At 35.0% G+C, this 20,481-nt stretch overlaps 2 protein-coding genes across 2 annotated transcripts in view; both read right to left on the bottom strand.

Moving 5' to 3' along the window:
* Nucleotides 1–7,741, bottom strand: part of LOC144450844 (prolow-density lipoprotein receptor-related protein 1-like) — an 87,285-nt gene extending 79,544 nt beyond the window's left edge. Inside the window, exons 1-2 of the mRNA XM_078141585.1 lie at nucleotides 7,620–7,741; nucleotides 162–407 (exon numbers count right to left, since the gene is read on the bottom strand). Coding sequence (XP_077997711.1) covers nucleotides 162–348 — 187 coding nt within the window. The 5' untranslated portion in view covers nucleotides 349–407; nucleotides 7,620–7,741. The remainder of the gene's footprint in view (nucleotides 1–161; nucleotides 408–7,619) is intronic.
* LOC144450607 (prolow-density lipoprotein receptor-related protein 1-like) overlaps nucleotides 6,605–20,481 on the bottom strand; it is a 57,302-nt gene continuing 43,425 nt past the window's right edge. Inside the window, exons 4-12 of the mRNA XM_078141251.1 lie at nucleotides 16,527–16,664; nucleotides 15,869–15,982; nucleotides 15,197–15,322; nucleotides 11,338–11,586; nucleotides 10,355–10,517; nucleotides 9,400–9,622; nucleotides 8,492–8,663; nucleotides 7,620–7,751; nucleotides 6,605–6,690 (exon numbers count right to left, since the gene is read on the bottom strand). Of these exons, the coding sequence (XP_077997377.1) occupies nucleotides 6,605–6,690; nucleotides 7,620–7,751; nucleotides 8,492–8,663; nucleotides 9,400–9,622; nucleotides 10,355–10,517; nucleotides 11,338–11,586; nucleotides 15,197–15,322; nucleotides 15,869–15,982; nucleotides 16,527–16,664 (1,403 nt within the window). The remainder of the gene's footprint in view (nucleotides 6,691–7,619; nucleotides 7,752–8,491; nucleotides 8,664–9,399; nucleotides 9,623–10,354; nucleotides 10,518–11,337; nucleotides 11,587–15,196; nucleotides 15,323–15,868; nucleotides 15,983–16,526; nucleotides 16,665–20,481) is intronic.

The following is a 20,481-nucleotide window of genomic DNA, read 5'->3' as shown; positions in this document are numbered from 1 at the left end:
GGACTTGGTATATGTTATTTCACATTGTTGTAGAAAAACATAGTGAAACTGTTTTATCAAGTAAAAATCCAAAATAAATACCAAATTGTCATCCATATGGCCACTTTAGGGAAACACCTATACAACGCCAACCTAAAGGGAAACGCCAACAAGTAACTTACCTGTATCAATGAGAGTTTCTGTTATGATGGTATTTTTTTTCTGACGACCAATGACAAAATTTGTACTATCTGTATAGTAAATATAGCCCTCATTGTCATTGGCAATGTAGAAATCGACACCACGTGGATTTCCTAGATTCTCAACAGGAATCATAACATCCTCTTCCTTATTTTTATCTAGGGACATTCCTTTGATGCTTCCTGGCTGTCCTTTCCCAAAGAATATGAACTGGGGTTCTAGGGATGCTGTAAGGAAAACTAACTATCAGTATTTCAATGTTAACAGTTGGGTGAACCCATCACCAAACTAAAGTCAAAATATGGCGTAAGTGCATTTCAATTGGTTGTTGCAGATGATATGAAGCACTCTACAAGGTCTACTCTGATTGGTTATAAGACAATGGAAAGAATACACTAGATTCTGTATTGTTAATGATTACAGAGTAGTAATGTATGCTGTCCAATCAGTGCATACCTTGTAAAGGCTGCATATCGGCCTAATATTTCATACATTAATTTATTTTTCTTTTAATTACACATTTTTTGGCAAGACAGCGCATCATAGTTCAGCTATTTCATCTTTACTTTTCATGACACACCATTCTGTCACAGTTTGGAAGAAGATATGTTTTCATGATCAATTTTTATGCATACTAACATATTTTATAATTTGGTAATATGTGTGAAATATTTTGTGAATTTAAAAAAAAATGGAAAATGACACCCTAAGCTTGTCAAGAAAATCAATAGTGGACATTGTATGGGGGGAAAAGGAATCTTGGTGAAATTCCATGAAAATATCGAATTCAATCTGAAACGTTACAAAAATACTGGTCCAAAAAATTCTGGTTCAAAATTTTGTAAAAACTCGAAGACAAAGTTTTTTCTTTTCCTTGGAAAATCAGTCTTATCGCTTCCTTAATTTTAAGTTAAAAGTGCCTTTCTGAATACTGAACATCAACGACAAAAAAGAAATATAAATGGTGACTTTTATCCAAACCATCACATAAAATTAAAAAAATTCTTGAGTTTTTTAAATCTTATGAAAATGTTATTCATAAAAACAAAAACTGAAGAAGAAAAAAATGTTATTTCTAAGGTCAAAATGGTTATATTAGTATTGCACATGAGGAAGTTCCTTTCAATGAAAATTAAGTTATCAGTGATGATAATCAAGTTATTCACAATTTATGATTTTGTAAAGTGACAATTGCCAGTAAAAAGTAAAGTATGAATCGTCAAATACATTCTGGGGCTGTAGGCTAATTCATGGTTATATCATGTCTGCATGAAAACACCATACACACTTCCAGCATTGCTAATCCAGCAAATACCTCCTTGAATGTCAAGTAAAATCACCTTAATTAAGATATTGGCTGTTCAGTTTCAATGGTGAAACTGTCAAGCATTTTCTCTATACAGCCTGTGAAGTCAGAATTTCAAACTCAGTATTTTTCATGGCTACCATGTGGAAATGTGGTCATAGTAGATTAGTACAAATAACCTCAATGTCAACACATGATATGCTAATTTTTCCTCATGGTACATACTGAGTTTAAAGTGGCCATATGGATGAGAATTTGGTATTTATTTTGGATTTTTATTTGATAAAACAACTTCACTATGTTTTTATACTTGAAAAAATAATGCAAAAGAGCATATACCAAGTCCATGTTCATAACACAATACATTGCAAAAGGATGGAAAAATGTAAAAAGTTTGTTATTGTACGTACAATAACAAACATTTTACACATTGTTTTAATGTTTTGCAGTTTATTGAGATGTGAACATGGACTTGGTATATGTTATTTCACATTATTTTTTCATGTAGAAAAACATAGTGAAGCTGTTTTATCAAATAAAAATCCAAAATAAATACCAAATTCTCATCCATATGGCCACTTTAAACTACCGAGTTCACAGGCTATGTGGAGAGGATGCTTGCCAATTCAACTATCCTGCCCACTTAAGAGGCCACCTACTAGTACTACACAGACAGTATCTCTTTGTGACTCAGGATGTTAATGCTAGGAAAACACTGAATTTACTCAATGGTATAGATTTGTATCCTTACTGTCCTATTCTATGTGACATCCGAATGTAATGTCTAAATATAACGTCCTGTACGTATAACAAGCATGTGTTCTGCGTTACACTTGCGACACCAACTTTCTACTTTGAATTTAGCAGCCCTGCAAACACAGAGTGTGAAATCTATCAAAACTCATACAGGTTATCATAAAATAATTATAGTTGGGAATCTCTTTAATATCTTAAACAAAATTAGCACTGTCATCATATGCAGTATGTAAGTAAATACATAGAAAATACGCCCATTGTCTGAATTTTGCGCTGGAAGTCTTAGGTGTTCCGATGCCTACATCATACTTCGATAAATTAGTCACATGCCCTCCGACAATAATTATCACAGCCATTGGTAAGTAAAATACATTTCAATTGCATTTGGCCAGCTTTATTTTTTTTTCATTCAGGAATAGCGTTTGCAATGCACAGCAACATGGATTGATCATGATTACACTTTCAGAGGGTGGCATGTGCAGATTAGAACAGCCTTTTTTGGATAAGATACAAAATCTTAGGTTAGTTTCTACATCATCACAGATGAAATAATTGAGCGAAAAATAAGACACGAAAAGGAGAGGATAGCTTGATTTGTCAGCCATGTAGCAGCTCACAGAGCACAAAAACGAACAAAAAAAAATTAACATAAATAGTAAGGAATGTAAATATGAAACGAAATTGTAGAAGTCGGTAAGAGAGTATTGCTGCAAAGAAAAGAACTTTAGAGACCTCTTCATGATGTCAGACATTATGAAATAACTAACACCTTTCAAAATCAATTGACTGACCAGCACTCTTTAGTGATTGGGGCAAACCCTGGTACCTAGAATACCATTTTGGTGAAATTAGGGGGTCTACAATGATTACGGTGAACCCTGATATCTCGAGTATCTTCCTGTTGAAGTTAGGGTATCTGCAGCAGTTGGGGTGTAGACTATCTTCTTGATGAAGTTAGGGGTCTGCAGAGATTGGGGAGAACCCTGGTACCTAGACTATCTTTTTGTTGAAGCTAGGGAGTCTGAAGCAATTGGGAGAACATACATATCTAGACAAACTTTTTGATGAAGCTAGGGTGTCTGTAACTGTCCAGGACAACGGAAAATTTTACCATTCAGATTATAAAAGGTATTTTTCAAAGGACAGAAAAACACAAAACGGTGTGAGGATATGAGGGTGCTAATGAATATTAACTACATGCTGACATCATGAAGTGATTTTGACATCAAAGTAAGAAGCAGGAGTCAATTATATGCAATATAACAGTGTACAGACAAAGGCAAGATAAAGAGAACGTTACTTCCTCCAGTTTTTAAAATAAATTGTTTTCAACATTAGGTGAATGTACCTTGATCTGTAAGAAAAAAGATGGGTTATGAGTTGTGAGGGTGGGGGAGACATAAGGTAGTCAGTTTTAACATGAGGTGGAACTTCCATCTATACAACTTAGTAAGAGAGGGCGGGACGCTCAATACTCCCCTTTGATCAAAGTGGTACAGTTTGTACCCGAGTCCTCGTTTTCAGGTAAAGTTAGCACGTAACACACACTAGTATGATATCGCATGGGCTACAATTCTCAGTACCTGCAATAACTTTTGACCTCATGCTAAAGGGTCAAAATAGAACAAGGTCCACTCATTTTCACACACATCAAAAGTAATGCATGTGAAACACATGAAGCGGAAGTTATGGTGTTGACAAAGAAATCGAATGTTCGTTATTTTTATGATGTGCCTTGCCAGTAATATTCTATTTCAGGTACTGAGAATTCCAAAAGTGTGCATTGTATGGTCTCTTACCACAACAGTCTCTACTTTTTTCTTTCACATTTTTTGGTTATATTCTCCGAAAATTCCCAACTTGTAACCATTTTTTAAATACATATTCTCCAATGTTCTTCAAGTGATTTCAACATATATCAGTTAAAGAACATTTCACTTTTTTCAGTTGAGGGGGTGAAGATAAAGGAGGCCATTTTGATAGTTTTCAATAGGGCTATTTTGTCAACACATTTACAGAACACATGATGGAAAATTCCACCTCACCAAGGATATGTTACATGTATGACGGTTATGATGAATAGTATATGATGTAATGTTATGATTGGTAACATTTGATAACCATTAATGGTTAGTATTAGTTTTAGTTAGTTATATCAGGTTAGTATGGATGGCATGAATGTACATGTCAGAGTCAACTACACACCAACTGGAGTAAATCTAGCGATATTTTCTAAACTACCACACAGCATGATGAATGATACAAGAAAAAGTACTTTCTTTACGAAAAAGTATTTCTTCCAGTAAGGTCTTGGCATATGGAAAAGTGGTCGATTTATCAAGTGGTATTTTTTGATTAATTTTGATTTTCTTTACCTACACGACAAAATGGACACGATAAACATAGCTTGCTGTCAACATGAAATTCACAACAACAACAAAACAGAAACAGGGTACTTTACACTTTTGAATTGACAAACACAAGTGATTTTAAGAGAGAAAAAAAATCATAATAATTTCTTTATTAATTTTTTGTTCTTTGGAATGTTACAAACTATCTTTCTACTGACAAAATTTTTAAGTCAAATTAGGAAATGTAAAAAAATATAACATAAAATAAAGTTATTAAAGTAAAATAAAATAAAATAAAATAAAATACATTTCTCCTGCCCCAAAGTAAAGCTAAATTTTGACACAAAACTGGTGACATTAATCTAATACTTTTTTGAAAAATTGACCAAACATTCTCTTTTCTAAGAAACCCAAACCATGAATCTCAGCTTGATGACAATGACTTTAAGAGTTAGTAACCATAAATGAACCTCACTTGCACCCTGTTTTGTCAATGCATGAAGTGTTTTTGTATAGAGGCCTTGGCTTCCTTCCATCACCAAACTATGTCACCAAGATTGCAATCCATACAATGAATGTGTATTGAACAGCAGAAATATTGATATGTTTTTGTGTGTATGTACTCATTCTAATAATATATCAACTCAGGATTGATAAAATGGTAAAACAGTGCTCAATACATATGTATGTAGAGTGGTATAAATAACACAATATCATGCAAAATACTGGAGTCATTACAGTGTTTCACGCAGTTGCAAATCATCAGGCAACTAACAGTTAGTTATGCCATTAGTCGCCTAATGAGATATATATAAATATTTATATACATATATATAATATATATACATAATGTCTATATCATATGTATCTATGAGCATTATGTTTTGAAATAGTCATATTTGATAACATAATTTATTCAAGTTCTGATATCCGGCTGTATATTATATTAATATATTTTACTATCTTTGGCAAATTCAATTTCGGTGGATAAACACACACTCTGTAAGGGGTGCCCTCACACAAGAAACACCATATTGAAACTCTTTTTCACCTCTATCGTTCTTTCAGTGGAACACCATTATCTAATGGATCTTAGTAGACATGAATATTTATTAGATGCACACTGAATATTCATGACTATTAATCTGAAGGAACGAAGCACTTAGGAGTCGTGAAAAAGAGTTTTATTTATTTTGGTGTTTCTTCGCAACCGATACGATATGTGATGCGAAATCATGAATTGACTCTCTAGAACCCAACGTTTATGAAAATACCTTTTATTTCCTGCAGTGGCATTCCCCTTTAATTGATAATTTGTAATCATAAACTCTTTCAACACTTTAACTGAGCCTGGGTTTCTATGAGTATTATCAGTATTTGCCAAAGTCAGTCTATATATTGTATGCATGATACACACTGTACCGTCAAGGGAAAATCAAACTTGATGTACACAAATTTTTAAGGTAAAATAAATAAAAAAAAGAAGAGTTTTTTATCAGGAGTTATTTCCTTTAGTCAGGCGCCATCGACTAAATTCTTTGTTTGATGTCCACATGGAGGTAGGTGTGTCGTTAGATTTAGAAAAACAAACACATTTTGTTTTGCTCAAAAATTCCACAGAAGGCCGTATTTCATACTATTGTAAATGGAAAGACCGTTCAGATATCTTCAGAACAACTAATTATATATCTGAATAGTAGCTTAAGACAAATATTGGATTTTGACATTTCTATTTCGCCAGAAAAATAGATTTAGGTAAAAACAGTTAATGAATCAACAGAAAAGTGAATTTTACATGACATGCTATCATTGTGGTTTTTTTCTGTGTTTGTTTTTTTTCTTTGTCTGCCTGGTAGGTTTTGGGGAAATTCAAGGATGGCAAACAAAGTATTTAATTGATGGAGCCTGGGCAGAATGTAGTGAAAATAAACTTTTCAAAATATTGATTTGGAGGCTTCTGTAAAACTGTTATTGATTCTTTCAATATCACTTACAACCAATGCAGACCTTATCAAGCATTTTCATTTTGTCTGTACAACAGTTTAACAGTGGCAGACATTTGAACATTTGATTCCGACATGCCTACAACTGAGCAGTCTACAAAACAATCAATAATACCCATGGTACATTGTGTCAAACTCAGCGTCCACAAACCAATGTTTTAGTCTACATACTAAACCAGAGTAGAGACGGCATCAGAAACAACAATTTCAAATGCATGCTACTGCTAAAATGTTTGTCTAGATAGAAACAATTGCAAAATATGTTCAGCAATGGTTGTACTTGGACCACAGTAGTACAGCAAGTATTACCATAGATCTATCAACTGTAGTGCAATGTCACAAAATCTGCAGCATAAACATTCTGTATTCATCGCGTTTTGTTTCACTATAACTGACGACAACAAATCCTGCTATCAGTCTGGGTGAACTCTCCAAGATGAATGTTTGGATTTTGAGATATAGCTTTTTAGTAAATGATCACAACAGCAACTTGAATCTTTTGATTAGTTTCAAAACTCGTTTGGCTTTTTCAAGAAGCTTGACACGAATTCAGAATGTTTTCTTATAAATGTAGACATCTCCTGACCAATCAGTGGAACCCAACTCCATACATCATGAATAATTCATACACATAGAGGCATCCTGGCCAATCACGGAACCCAATTCCATACAACATGAATAATTCATGAGCATGCTTTACCCCACTGATCATATTATGCATTTGTGACTTATCGGTAGATTTACACTGTTTAGTCTCCAGGTTATTTTGCTCCAAAGCATTCCTCCTAAAAAGTTTACCCAATCTGGTGAGTTGGGCTAATATGTTCAAAAAAGTTACAACTGCTGGTTTCATTTGCGTGTGCAGTGATTTTTTTATTTTAATAAACTCATTTTCCTACCCAAATCATTACATCTACAGGACTATATGACTAGTTATATTAACTACGTACAACTATTCTATGAATTAGATCATTAACAGACTTAGAAGTGATTTTCATGCCACAACAAATCTATGATACATACCTGTGCATGTTTTGCCGTCATTTGCCAGTATGTGACCTGATGCACAACTGCAGGCTTTACCATTATCTGGTAAAATGATACATATATGGGCACAATCTCCCTTGCCATCATTTGCCTTGCAAGGATGATCCCCTGAAATGGAAACCAAAACATGACAAGATAAGTACTGTGGAACATTATGAAGCTCTTTTTTTTGCATCATTAATTATGCAAATTCATCATTAATATTCATATGATTTTTACCAAAACATTATCAGTTCTTTTTTTTCATGAGGAAGATGTGTACCAACTTTCATTGTAATTAATGAAGTAATTTTGGAGATATTGTTTCAACAGATATGTTATGATAGTCTAGATACAATGTTTAGTAGTCTATGTGTCCTGTACTACTACTAATTTGGTAGTCTAGATACAATGTTTAGTAGTCTATGTGTCCTGTACTACTACTAATTTGGTAGTCTAGATACAATGTTTAGTAGTCTATGTGTCCTGCACTACTACTAATTTGGTAGTCTAGATACAATGTTTAGTAGTCTATGTGTCCTGCACTACTACTAATTTGGTAGTCTAGATACAATGTTTAGTAGTCTATGTGTCCTGGACTACTGCTAATTTGGTAGTCTAGATACAATGTTTAGTAGTCTATGTGTCCTACACTACAGCTAATTTGGTAGTCTAGATACAATGTTTAGTAGTCTATGTCCTGGACTACTGCTAATTTGGTAGTCTAGATACAATGTTTAGTAGTCTATGTGTCCTGGACTACTGCTATTTGATAATCTTGATACAATGTTAAGTAGTAGTCTAAACGCCCTGGACTAAACAATAAATTCAAGCCCTGTTTAGATTTCTGTCATAGATTCTCGACTCACCTTCTTGTTGTCTATATTGATGGTAAACTTGGATAGCACCAGCACGACTCATATCTGTGGCAATCTCTTCAACAGTTCCATCAAATTTATTGACTTTAACAATACTATTGTCATGCCAATTAGTGGCATACAGATATAATTCAAACATGGTAATACCGTATAAATGTTCAACCTGTAAAAAAAAATGACAGTCAAAATCTGAGTTTCTCCCATATAACCACCTTACCCTTCTTAGCAATACATATTTTCAAACCGGTATTAACCTTGTCAGTTGTGTATATCCTGATATAAATCTACCTTTATATTACCCATGGTTAGTTAGCTGACCTGTAGACTTGAAGGACTTACACTATGACTACACTATTTCCGAAAAAATTAATGTCCATTAGGATAGCGGAAATAGTGTAGTAGCATTAGTTAAAAGCAAATTATATATATTCACAGTACAGCCCATAATACCACAGTAAAGTGTTTTCTGTATACACCACAATCATTTGTAGCATCCATATCAAGTATAACCCATAACACCAAAGTAAAGTGTTTTTTGTATACACCACTATCATTTAAAGCATTCATATCAAGTACAACCCATAACACCAATGTAAAGCATTTGCTGTATGTACCACAATCATTTATAGCATCTATATCAAGTACAACCCATAACACCAAAGTACAGCATTTTCTGTATGTACCACAATCATTTATAGCATCCATATCAAGTATAAAGTATACTGTTTCATTTGGCTAATTGACCACATTTAGAAAGGCCACATCGTAGGCTTGTAATCAAACCAATTGAAACAGTATACTTTTACACTTGATATGAATGCTATAAATGAGTGTAGCACATAGAGAAAGTGCTTTACTTCAATGTTACTAGTTGTATCTATGGCATTTAAGTTCCTTACCCTGACACCATTGACTACAGTTCTTCGGTTTGTACCATCATAGTCCATAGCTTCTATGTAGTCTAGATATGCATCAACCCAATAAACTCTCTCCTGGGCATAGTCTAAAGTTACACCATGTGGAAATACTACTTTGGTTGTCACTAGAGGGCGTCGGTCTGTTCCATCCATGTTGGCACTTTCTACTTTTGGTTGTGAGCCCCAATCAGTGAAAAACATTACTCTGTAATACAAACGTTGGATTTGAAATACAAAGTTATCAATTTCTTGAATGTTTACAGTTCAATTCAAATTTTTTTTTCTTTTTCTTTTTTTTTTTTGCACTTGGAATTGCTTCCAGTGATTTTCTTTTTATGCAGACATATACATACAATCACAAAATTCTACAGATATCCATTCACGTTTAAGACTACACAACAGGGCTATGTTTCACACTGTATATCACATTGCTGTGGAACTGTCAAAGCCTTCGCAGTCAGTCCACAGGCTATCCTGGAGTCACCCAGGCCCAGCAAACATAGCACCTGCAGGCTCCATGTGAGTAATCGTCCCAGACTTTTCGAGTCATTATTCCAGGAGTTCCCCCCCCCCCTTCCCAATTCACTTTCGTCTCGTGAGCAAGATACAACCAAGTGATGCAGCCTACCCATCGAGTCTGTAGAGCACTCAACCTGAGTTAGACTCGGGCACAGAAAAATCCAGTTTCTTGAGGGATTCGAACCCATGACCTCCCGATTGCTAATACTGAGAGCTAACCACCACACCACAGGGAGTTGATTTAATTCAACTTTCTTGAAAAAAAACACATTCCAAATGATATCAATCTCCTACTGGAGGATACCAGACAATAGAAGTAACAGTCAATATTGCAACAGCGCCCTCAAGTGTTGTGCCAAGCCAGATCTTTTGTTTTTTTAAAAACAGTCACACGCACAGACATTCAGAATGAACCTACCCTTTATTTGGATCAAGTGCAATACCCCTCGGATTGACCAAGTCTGTATCAATGATAGTGATACAGACAGAAGTACCTGGTCGGCAAACAAAAATACGGTTTGCAACATCGTCCACAAAATAAAAATTCCCTGTGATCCAGTCTATCGCAAATTGTTCCACATCTAAACAAAACAATAATAGAAACTAGTTAAAGATGGAAATTATTCATTGCAATGCTTACAAATAATTAGACCTTTTGTTTTTCATTTGGGTAATCAAAATAATTTTCACAAAATAATGTCTCACTTTTCCATAGGTATACAAATGCATCCATTTCAAATTGTTAATCTCTTTAGGAAAAAACTTATTTCATCAAAAGCACCACAAAGTAAAAAATGATACTGTTCATATCCTGTCTAAAATGTTAGCATCAAAACATATATATTCAAATTGCTGATTGGCTACACACTGCATATATCTGGAGGTGATAAATGAACTATTGACCAGGTACAGAGTCATTCTATGGGAGATAAACGAATTACTGACCAGGTTCATTATTTCTAGAGGTAATAAATGAATTACTGACCAGGTATAGAGTCCTTCTAGGGGTGATAATGAATTATTGACCAGGAACAGAGTCATTCTAGGGATGATAATGTATTATTGACCAGGTACAGAGTCAAAAAAGGGGTGATACGTGTATTATTGACCAGGTATAGAGTCATTCTGGGGATGATAAATATATTATTGACCTGGTACAAAATCATTCTGAGGATGATAAATGTATTATTGACCAGGTACAGAGTCATTCTGGGGATGATAAATGTATTATTGACCATGTACAGAGTCATTCTGGGGATGATAAATATATTATTGACCTGGTACAAAGTCATTCTGAGGATGATAAATGTATTATTGAACAGGTATAGAGTCATTCTGGGGATGATAAATGTATTATTGACCATGTACAGAGTCATTCTGGGGGTATTGAGTACTACTTACTATCAAGATAAAAGAAAATCTCCAATTCTTGTAGAGTTGATATCTCCATGGTAGTGCCATCAACACATTTTAATTTGATATCTCCAGGTCCAAGGGAATGGTCAATCCAACACACATAATTTTTACTGTGGTAGAAATCTAAAGCTAAAGCTCTTGTTGCAGGGATATAACTAAATCCGGCATCACTTCCATTTAACAATAGTGTTTGTATATTCACAGAGTTGGCTATAATTAATTTGCCTTCTTCATCTGCAAAAAAAAAAAAAAAAAAAAAAAGATAAATTTTTCAATGATTAATTACTAAATATAGGAGTTTTTTAATTCTCGAACTTACAACTTACTAAGGGACGATGGGACAATATCACACAAGTCACAATAAACGACACTTCATTCATTTAGGGGGAGAGGGTCTGGTGTCAATGTGATTGCTAAACTTCACTTTCACTGTCAGTATTTACTACTGAGATGTTGATCAAAATTTACTGCTCATGTGATATACAGAGCTGGGTTTCCGATTAGTATTTGAATGTGTTTACCATATTTTTTAACTTGTATAGTAGATCATAGTGGTTTGACTGCTACAATGTTCACTGTGATTATACAACATACATAAATGTGTTGATGTTGTACTTGTGAACTTTTGTGTAGGGGGAGGGGGCGGAGGGAGATGGGAGTGGGTTTTGGCCTAAACGAACAAAGTTCGTTTACTGAGCTTGTGTGACATTGTCCGATCGTCCCTAAAATCTCTATGTTGTTACAGACTGGTCTAATATGCCATAATCCAGCTATCAGAAAAACAAAAGAATAGTTGCTTTAAACACCGGGAGTGCTGTTTGGCAGCAGATTTTGGACCAGAAGTGACAGCCATGATACTTGAGTACTTTAGCCACCTTTGAAATTGTTACCATAAAGCATCGAAAAGATAAAGAAATTTAAATGCTGGAGGTATGGTCACACATGCAACTAACTCTTAACACCCAACAAAAGCATTTTTCTTGCGTGCTACAATCATTTATCACATTTTCCAAGTGTAGTCGATAGGACTTTGCAAAATTTGCCATGGTGGCGCTCTACTTCCTGTCTGTGTGTACCCTGGGGGTATACATGGTATAGGTTACTTGGTTAATCATAGAGCAATGCTGCTTTCCTCGATGTCTGAACAACACGAAAAACATCCCTGATTTACACTTGTACAGAATAAAAGCTCTTAAGAAATGGTACTACGAGGTGATGATACCCCCAATTTGAGTGAGGGCGCTGTATTCTCAATTTCCTGTTTGCAGTCTGCAATGGCCTATTTATACACAATGTTGTCAGTTATCAAACAAACAACAAACTGATTACAATGCAGTGAGAGTGCCACAACTGTTATTATCTATAGCTCCAAGTAAGAGGAAGACATCTTGTGGCAGTTAGGTTTACACTCTAGTCATTTTATGACTAACTTGTGCTTTCTCCTGGTAACATTGTTTAAGATCAATTACATTGAGAAACAGGACATACTGGGCTAACAACTACAACAAATGTAACTACACTTTTTTTTCTATAAAGAATTGTGGTAAGCAGGGAAAATACTTTAGTTAGATGTTATGAGTTGTAACAAACAACATGTTAACAATGAACACCATATAACCGCATTCTTTAGATTGGTTGCATTGGAGGAAAGAGTCTGCATATAAATAGTAGAAATATGATTTTAAAATGCTAATAAAAACTGTTTATACAAGAGACTGGCCTATAGTCATTTGTACCATTACAGCATGAAGTCTCTGCAAAGCATGAAGCAAACAACAACATCATAAACAGAACATAATCACACCATAAAATAAACAGAAACAATACACACAACAAAACAAAGCTAAACATGATAATACAAACAAACAAACAAACAAACAAACAAACAAACAAACAAAACAATAAATTTGTAATCAAACAAAAAGAAAATACCAGATGACACACACCACACTACAAATATAATTGTCACAAAGCAAATCACCAGAAAGGATAACATTTAACAGCACAGCACAAAATGCAACACAACACAACACAACACAACACAACACAACACAACATAATGCCACACCATACCACACCACGACAAAAAAAGACACAACACAACACAACAAACCAAAACAAAACATAACATATACCATAGTGTAACAAAACATAAAATAACATGTAATACACTAAAAACCAGGACAGGACAGGACAGGACACAACTCGACACAACACAACACGACACGACAAGACATGACATGACATGACATGACACGACACAAAACACAACACTACACAACACTACACACCACAATACCACATACCACCACAGAACACAACACGTACAACACAACACAACATGACACAAAACACCACAACAGCACACAACACAACATACCATGACACAAACCTCACCAATCAGTACACAAACATTGCTATCTGTAAGAGCACTGCACTACATAGCTATATTAGTAAGCGTAATACCAATAACTTAATTCTATTGCCATGCAGGCTAACAATGAAGGGTGTTTGTTTTACAATAATCATAACTAGAAATCAGCTGAGCTAAGGAACTCAACTAATCTGTAAATAGTCATTAATTGTAAAATAAAATTGAGTGAATAACTTCAAATATTGCCATGGTAACACACGGGGTGATAACGATGATGTAGGCTTACCCTTATCTTTACAATGCAATAAGAAAATAGACAACAAAAGACATGAGAAGAGTCAATATAATGTATTCTAGGGGTCCTACAGACACCCCAACACTACACACACCCCTCATTTTACTACCACCCTACAGACACCCCTTCCTTTACTCCCAACCTACACACACGCCTTCCTTTACTCCCACACTACAGACACCCCTCCCTTTACTCCCACACTACACACACCCCTCCTTATACTCCCATGCTACACACACCCCTCCCTTTACTCCCACTACACACCCCTCCACACTACACACACACCTCCCTTTACTACCACAGTACACACCCCTCTCTTTACTCCCACTACACACACCCCTCCACACTACACACACCCCTCCCTTTACTCCCACTACACACACCCCTCAACACTACACACACCCCTCCCACAGTACACGCTCCTCCCTTTACTCCCACACTACACACAGCCGTCCACACTACACACACCCCTCCCACACTACACACTCCTCCTTTACTCACACACTACACGCTCCTCCCTTTACTCCCACTACACACACCCCTCAACACTACACACACCCCTCAACACTACACACCCCTCCCACACTACACACTCTTCCCTTTACTCCCACACTACACTCCTTCCTTTACTCACACACTACACATCCCCTTCCCTTTACTCCCACTACACACATCCCTCCACACTACACACACCCCTCCCACACTACACACTCCTCCTTTTACTCCTACACTACACACACCCCTCCCTTTACTCCAACACTACACACACTCGCCCCTTACTCCTACACTACACACACCCCTCCCTTTACTCCTACACTACACACTCCTCTCTTTACTCCTACACTACACACAACCCTCCCTCACTCCCACCCTAGACACCCCTTTCTCACTCCCACCCTCGACACACCTCCCTTCACGCCCACCTGAGACACATCCCTTCTCTCCCACCCTACACATACCCCTTCACTCCCACCCTACAGACAACCCTGCCTTAACTCCCACCCTACAGACACCACTCCTGTCTCTCCCACCCTACATACAACCCTGCCTTCATTCCCACACTACAGACACCCCAATTCCCACCCCCTTTTCTCACACCCTACAAATGGACACCCTCAATTCTCTCCCACCCTACAAACAGTCACATCCTCAACAAATCCAAAGATATCACTTACTTGTATCTGCTGTACATTGGTCACCATTTGATATATAGCCCTCCATACAGCTACATTGATAGCTCCCTTCATTATTATAACATATTTGTTCACAAACACCGACAATTTCTTCACATTCATTCACATCTATTAAAAGGAATACACCTCATCACATTAACGCCAATAAATGTTTCAGACATCACTTGCCACTACCAAGGTCAAAAGAGTTTACAATTATAATATTTTTTTCAAAATTTTTTTTCACATTTTTTTTTAGAAACAATTTGAATGCATATTTTTCAATCTATCTTAATATTAATTTCTATTTGTGATTCATGTACCTTTTCTTTCACGGAACCAATAAACCAGTGACATACACATGGAAAAACCAGGGTATAAATCCCATACTTTCTGTATGAGTACATACAACTTAGTTTGTATGTGGTACATAGCATAGTGTGGTCCTGTTATACCTCATGATAGAATTGTCTTGACTTTCTTGCAATCAATATCAACTTTTACAAGTGTTTTTTGTACTGGTCATAAAAGGGTAAGTAAACTGACCTAAATTCCCCACGAGTTACCAGGGTATTCCTACAAAAATATGGTACACAGTATCGAAACCTATATGCGTATGTCCAGAGGTTCCCTTTTGTCCTTTATCCTTCGAATTGAATAGATAATTTGACTTACCTATACATGCTGTACCGCTAACTTTATAACCATCTTGACAGTAACATTGTGCTCCTGTTGGGCCTTCTTTACATCCATAGTTACAGTTTGCTGATCTACAAGCATTTTGATTTGCTGAGAAGGCAATTAAAACAGACCAATCACTTTTACAAAACTGACTTTAACATCAATTTGATATCACACTAATTATGTTGTGTAGTGTAGTGTAGTGTTGTGTTGTGTTGTGTTGTGTTGTGTTGTGTTGTGTTGTGTTGTCTTATGTTGTCTTGTGTTGTGTTGTGTTGTGTTGTGTTGTGTTGGTTTGGCTTGTCTTGTCTTATGTTATGTTGTGCTGTCTTGCCTTGTCTTATATTGTGTTGTGTTGTGTTGTGTTGTGTTGTGTTGTGTTGTGTTGTGCTGTGTTGTGTTGTGTTGTGTTGTGTTGTGTTGTGTTGTGTTGAATTGCATTATATTGTCTTGAAGTTGTATTGTCTTGTCTTGTCATATGTTCTGTTACATTATTTTGTATGTTCCATTATGTTCTATGTTCCATTATGTTCTATGTTCCATTATGTTCCATGTTACATATGTTCCATGTTACATTATGTTCTATGTTCCATTATGTTACATTATGTTCTATGTTACATTATGTTCTATGCAATGTTATGTTATCACTTACTGCAGTGTGCCCCTTCATCAGACCCATCTTGCGTACAGTCCACTTTATTATCACACAGTTGTGTTACATGAATACATAAAGTTTCACCAAGACACTGAACCTGGTTTGCGGCACATGAAAATGGTGCGACTGTAGGACCTGAAAAATATGAATAAAAATCATCAGATTTGATGATACATTAAATAACAGTAAATACTAACACCATCTGAATGGAATTATGTACCCCCCCCCCCCCCTAAAAATATCACTTAGATACTCGGGACATATACCTTATTCTTTCCCCTACAAACTACGAAAATGCAACTTGTTTCTCTCTGCATCCATCTATTTATTTGTCAGACCAAACCTGTCCTGAGAGTTCTGGTCAAAGATAAATTTGAAGCAATTGCGAAGTTTCAGTCTGTCTACTACGAATTTTGATCGTGCATGTTACAGGAGAAATGAAGCTGCCTTGGTGTTTCACCTATTGGACACGATGGTTTATCACAAAGATAGACACAATTCAACTCTAGACTAACAAGAACAGAGACACCACAGACACAGCAGTTAATCACATTGAAAAGTGATTATCAATTGCTATATACTCTTTAACAGAGCAGTAGAAACAGGCTTCCACTGAAAATATTACACAGACTTGATGATTTTAATGGCTTCAATTGTTTATTTTGTAATACTGGTAATCAACATGGTAACTTCACTCCTTCTACATCCCCACTGTGTACGGCATCTCCATAACTGTTTCTTTTGCATTTGAAGTTGTTTGTGCATAAAGAAATTCGTGTCTCATGAGTGAAATACCAATGTATCTGAATTTCTCCTTTAATTATGCAGTTTCAAAGATAAAACTAGTGTGTAATTAGCATAAATGTATGATCCAAGCCCATAAAGTAAATGAATCAAAACGTTGCAATCATTTCAAAGTTACCACTCCAAAAATGACTATATATTTCACTTGATTCTCAGCACCACCAACAAATATACTTGCAATCAAGCTTTTTATAGTTGCATTAATTAAACACATTATTATTAAAACCTAAACACATCGGACAGTGTAACACAAAAACTTGATATCATAACACACAACAACATTTCATTTTCTTATGTAGCCTTTTTTTAAATTTGGTGAATATTAGTGTGCACAGCATTTATGCAACACACAGCAAAGAAACAGATTAAATTAAACTAGAAATATTGTCTGATATTTCCTTGTTCAGTGAAAAGAATGCTGCAGCCTGAACATGGTATAATCTCCCAAGTTTGGTTTGATTACGCCGAAAAAATATCAAGTGAGTTCTGAAATTGTTGAAACAGAAAAAAAGTGCAAGAACCTCCTCAACTGTCACAAAATGACATTTCTTTGTTTTGTTTTTTCTTGATATGCCTTTAATATATACATAAACCCATACTAAAAATTCCATTTCCATGGTTACAATTCCGCACCAAACTATACAAACTTGTAAGATAGTTAACTTAGAAAAAGCATACACATTATATCAACCAAGATCCCTTACCATTTTATTAAGAAAATAAGGATATATCATAATGCACTGTTTCAATTCAACAGCCTTTACCAGGAAGTGACATCAATGTTCAATTATATTTAAATTTTAATTCCTTTAAATTTTACAATAAATTCTTTAAAATTCACATCTTTAAATTTTTGTAAAAACTTTCATACCACACATGATGACAAATATAATTTTTATAGGTAGTTTGCAATTTATATCTCATGAGAGATCATATTTTGAAGAAATGTTTAATTCTATCTTGTCACAATATAAAGTAGACTTTGATTTCCTTGCACTCACAAAGATTCCTTTCCTAATATACACTTGTTGGCACGGCAATTGCCAAGATCGGGTTGTAAATTAAAGGGGCACAGTCTGTAACTTCAGGTTTTCTAGTGACTACTTTTAAGTCCATGTATTTTGTTCAGCAACTGATAAAGGCTTTCTTATTATGATCTAAAATAATACTATGACATAATTTTTTAGTTACCAAAATAATACTGACATAATTTTTTAGTTACCAAAATAATGACATGATTTTTTAGTTACCAAAATAATGACAATTTTTTAGTTACCAAAATAATACTATGACATAATTTTTTAGTTACCAAAATAATACTATGACATAATTTTTTGGTTACCAAAATAATTCCAACAAGTGTCATATTCTCAGTTTTCTTTACATACATTATGTCAATGCTGATTTGCTTCTGGATATGTTTTTCCCTAAACTGTGTATCATGTCTGCATATTTTGTACTTTGACCTTTTTATTAACTGAATTTCAGGCTTACTAATAATAAAGTTACAGACTGTACCACTTAAAATTTTCATTCAGACCAAACCAGGAAAAGAAGTTCCACCATAGAAATGTTGACTACATCCCTTTTAATAATACGAGCCGAACAAATCCCACTTTAAAGATTAATTTCTTTACTATGGAAAGCAAGTTATCAGCAAAAGCAGATGACACAGACTAAAACTATTGTTGTGGCATGTGGCAGATTACACAAGTGGGTGTTAGTGTTGCCTTGGTTACACAGCTCAGAGTAATCATTCTGTTATTAAGATAATGTAAACAATGAACATCTGCAAATATGCTGCCACTTGGTATCAGAGATGCTACCCTACTGTGGGTGTAATTACATCAATGTCTCTAGCATAGACAGTGGAGAAGAAATACTGTCTACGCTTACATATATATCAACATGTTGCAGTAATAGTCACAGTTTATATCTGTGTTTGCTTGTCGAAAGTTCATTTGCCACTGTTGTAACACTCTGATACCAACCTGCTTCCGTAACTTGCCACTAGTATACATACCAACACACACCTTAATGCAAACCTTAACCATTCTAATATACTTAAAAATAAAACTCTAACTTACACAGCAAATCCAAATCAATTATTTCAATTGTAAACATCAGTAATGAAAATAAAGATAACAACAAAACAAAATAAAAGATAAACGTAATTTACAAAAACAAGACATCAACCAAAAAAAAGAGAGATGAATTCCTTAAAGAATACTAAAAACAAGATTTAAAGTGAGAACAGTTTGAAAATTTCAAAATTATCTATAGAAAACACTGATCAGTTAGTTTAACAGCATCCATATCAAGTACAACCCATAACACCTAAGTAAAGCATTATTTGTGTGTACCACAATTGTTTATAGCATCCATATCCAGTACAACCCATAACACCAAAGTAAAGCATTTTCTGTATGTACATATATACCGCAGTCATTTATAGCATCCATATCAAGTGTAAAAGTATACTGTTTCATTTGCTAATTGACCACATCAGAAAGGCCACATGCTAGGCTTGTCAATGAACCAATTGAAACAGTATACTTTTACACTTGATATGAATGCTTTAAATGTGTGTAACACATAGAGAAAGTGCTTTACTTCAGTGTTACTAGTTGTAATATTGATTAAAGCATATAACTACATGTACATACAATTTACAAGGACACAAACTCATTCAGTTAGTCAGACTGGCAATTAAACATCAATCAGTCAATTTTTAAAACGATCTAAAAACCATCCTTAAAGAAAGCCATCCATCATTTCCACGCAAAGATAATTTCAAACACCATTCCCAACACAACACGTACAGTATTGTATGCGTAATATCAAAATATCTCAGTTGTGACCAGTCCCAGTGTAAGTAGTCCAAAGAGTTATCATTTTGTCTTTAGTACCGTCTCAAGAAACTCTCCATACCAAGCTTAAGATAGTAAGACAATAACAACTTAATTCCTGACTACACTTGAAGTGTTGAAGTGAATGCCCATTTTTTTTACTTTTTTTTTGGCAATTTTTTTTTTTTTTTTTTTTTTTTTGAGGTTACACACTTGATAAAGTACGACATTCCATATCAAATATGGATGAATGGAAATCCTGTAGAATTTATTCCTCTCATTAGATGCTTCTTCATACA

This window comes from Glandiceps talaboti, chromosome 20 (assembly GCF_964340395.1).
Source record: "Glandiceps talaboti chromosome 20, keGlaTala1.1, whole genome shotgun sequence".
Classification (NCBI taxonomy): domain Eukaryota; kingdom Metazoa; phylum Hemichordata; class Enteropneusta; family Spengelidae; genus Glandiceps; species Glandiceps talaboti.
The sequence above is the reverse complement of the archived record's forward strand: the minus strand, read 5'-3'. Positions and strand labels throughout refer to the sequence as shown.